At 34.7% G+C, this 2,053-nt stretch overlaps 1 protein-coding gene across 1 annotated transcript; it reads left to right on the top strand.

Annotated features, from left to right (window-relative positions):
• The first annotated feature begins 715 nt into the window (after nucleotides 1-715).
• Nucleotides 716-1,669, top strand: LOC125130363 (olfactory receptor 6C68-like). The gene has a single exon (XM_047785733.1). The coding sequence runs from the start codon at nucleotides 716-718 to the stop codon at nucleotides 1,667-1,669; it is 954 nt and encodes a 317-aa protein (XP_047641689.1).
• The last annotated feature ends 384 nt before the right edge of the window (nucleotides 1,670-2,053 follow it).

The following is a 2,053-nucleotide window of genomic DNA, read 5'->3' on the forward strand; positions in this document are numbered from 1 at the left end:
TAACAAAGTAACCAGGTTGTACTGCACAATGTAATCCAGGAAGTAACTAAGGACATAGGAACTGAAGCTTTGACTAGAACCACAAAACTACAAATGTGGATGTTTTAGAGTCAGAACGAGTTTTTCCCTGAAAATGAATGATCACTCATTAGAAAGCAAATATAAAAATTAAAATATAAAAAATTCTGAAGAAAGGATTGAAATGTCCTGTTTGGACTCTAGTATAAAACTTTATTTTAGGATTTAAATAATTCCCAAACTTTAAAGCAAAGGAATGAACTGAAGTTAATTTATGTTTTTAAAACTTTGCTTAAGAACTGAAGGAAAACATTTGACAGTATTATAAACTACCTATAATATATAAAATGAAAAATAAATTTAATATAGTAAAAAAAGTACAACCCACGGTAGGAGCTAAAAATACTTAATTCATTATAAGTGAATTTTAAGAGGTGCTAAAGAAAAAGTTAGTCTGTAATTCAAAAACTAAAGTTTATAATTAATTTCACTTGTCATTATGCATAAATAGACTGGGGAGCTCAGCTCACCGTAAAATAGGAAATGCATTCCTCGGATCAACAAGTAAAACTCACGGGTGCTGGATGAGTCAAATATACAAGAGAGTGCTCATCACTGGCTGATTGTGTCATTATATTCTGCAGTTCATATCTCTCTGATATTTACATGTAGGGCTGGCAAAATCCAGGAGTCATTGATGGGAAACCACACTGCAATAACAACATTCATCCTTCTGGGACTGACAGAAGATCCTCGGCTGCAACTCTTACTTTTCCTTTTTCTATTTCTCACCTACATACTGAGTGTAGCCGGAAATCTGACCATCATTACCCTAACCCTGCTGGATCCCCACCTTAAAACCCCCATGTATTTTTTCCTCCAAAATTTCTCTCTCCTAGAAATCTCATTTACAACTGCCTGTATTCCAAGATTCCTATACGATATATCAACTGGGGACAGAACAATTACCTATAATGCATGTTTCATTCAATTATTTTTTACAGATCTCTTTGGGGTAACTGAATTCTTTCTCTTGGCAACCATGGCATATGATCGCTATGTGGCCATCTGTAAACCCCTGCATTATATGACAATCATGAGCAACAAACTCTGCAAAACAATGGCTGTCTGCTGTTGGGTGGCAGCACTTATCATTATCCTCCCTCCACTCAGCTTAGGTTTTCATCTGGAATTCTGTGATTCCAATCTCATTGATCATTTTGCCTGTGATGCATCTCCTCTCCTGAAGATCTCATGCTCAGACACCTGGTTAATCGAGCAGATGGTTATAGCCTGTGCTGTACTGACCTTTATCATCACTCTTGTGTGTGTAGTTCTCTCCTACATAAATATCATCAGGACGATTCTAAAATTCCCTTCTGCCCAACAAAGAAAAAAAGCTTTTTCTACCTGTTCTTCCCACATGATTGTCGTTTCCATCACCTATGGCAGCTGCATCTTCATCTACATCAAACCATCTGCCAAGGAAGAGGTAAATCTCAATAAAGGTGTGGCATTGCTTATTTCTTCCATTTCACCAGTGCTGAATCCTTTTATATATACTCTGAGGAATAAGCAAGTTAAACAAGCCTTTCATGGGTCAGTCAAAAAAAACTGTATTTCTTTTAAGAAAGTAAAATGTATCTCTTGATATACCTACTCAAAAATGCACATCTAACTTATTTTTTTTTCATAAAGCTAACAACCAATACTATATTTTCTTAGCTTATAGACCAATCAGGATGACCTCACTGGCATTTAATCATTCATTTTCACTTCAGTTCATAAACTAAAGTACTAATTATTAATCGTTGCTTTGTGAGGAACAAAATACATCATTTTTAATCCTGTACACAGAACCTATCATAATTAAGTCATTGCTTTTTCTTCTTTTAGATGTTTTTCCTAGGGTTTTTACAATATCAGTGTAGAGCTGTCATTCTTTAGTAATGAATTATAACTGACATAAAATATTCTATTACTTTCAAGTGTACAGCATAGTGACTATTTTTATACATGATGAAATGATCACCAC

Source organism: Phacochoerus africanus, chromosome 7 (genome assembly GCF_016906955.1).
Source record: "Phacochoerus africanus isolate WHEZ1 chromosome 7, ROS_Pafr_v1, whole genome shotgun sequence".
NCBI lineage: Eukaryota > Metazoa > Chordata > Mammalia > Artiodactyla > Suidae > Phacochoerus > Phacochoerus africanus.

Excerpts from the sequence above, each read along its gene's own strand:
- LOC125130363 (XM_047785733.1), top strand. The coding sequence starts at position 716 with ATGGGAAACCACACTGCAATAACAACATTCATCCTTCTGGGACTGACA.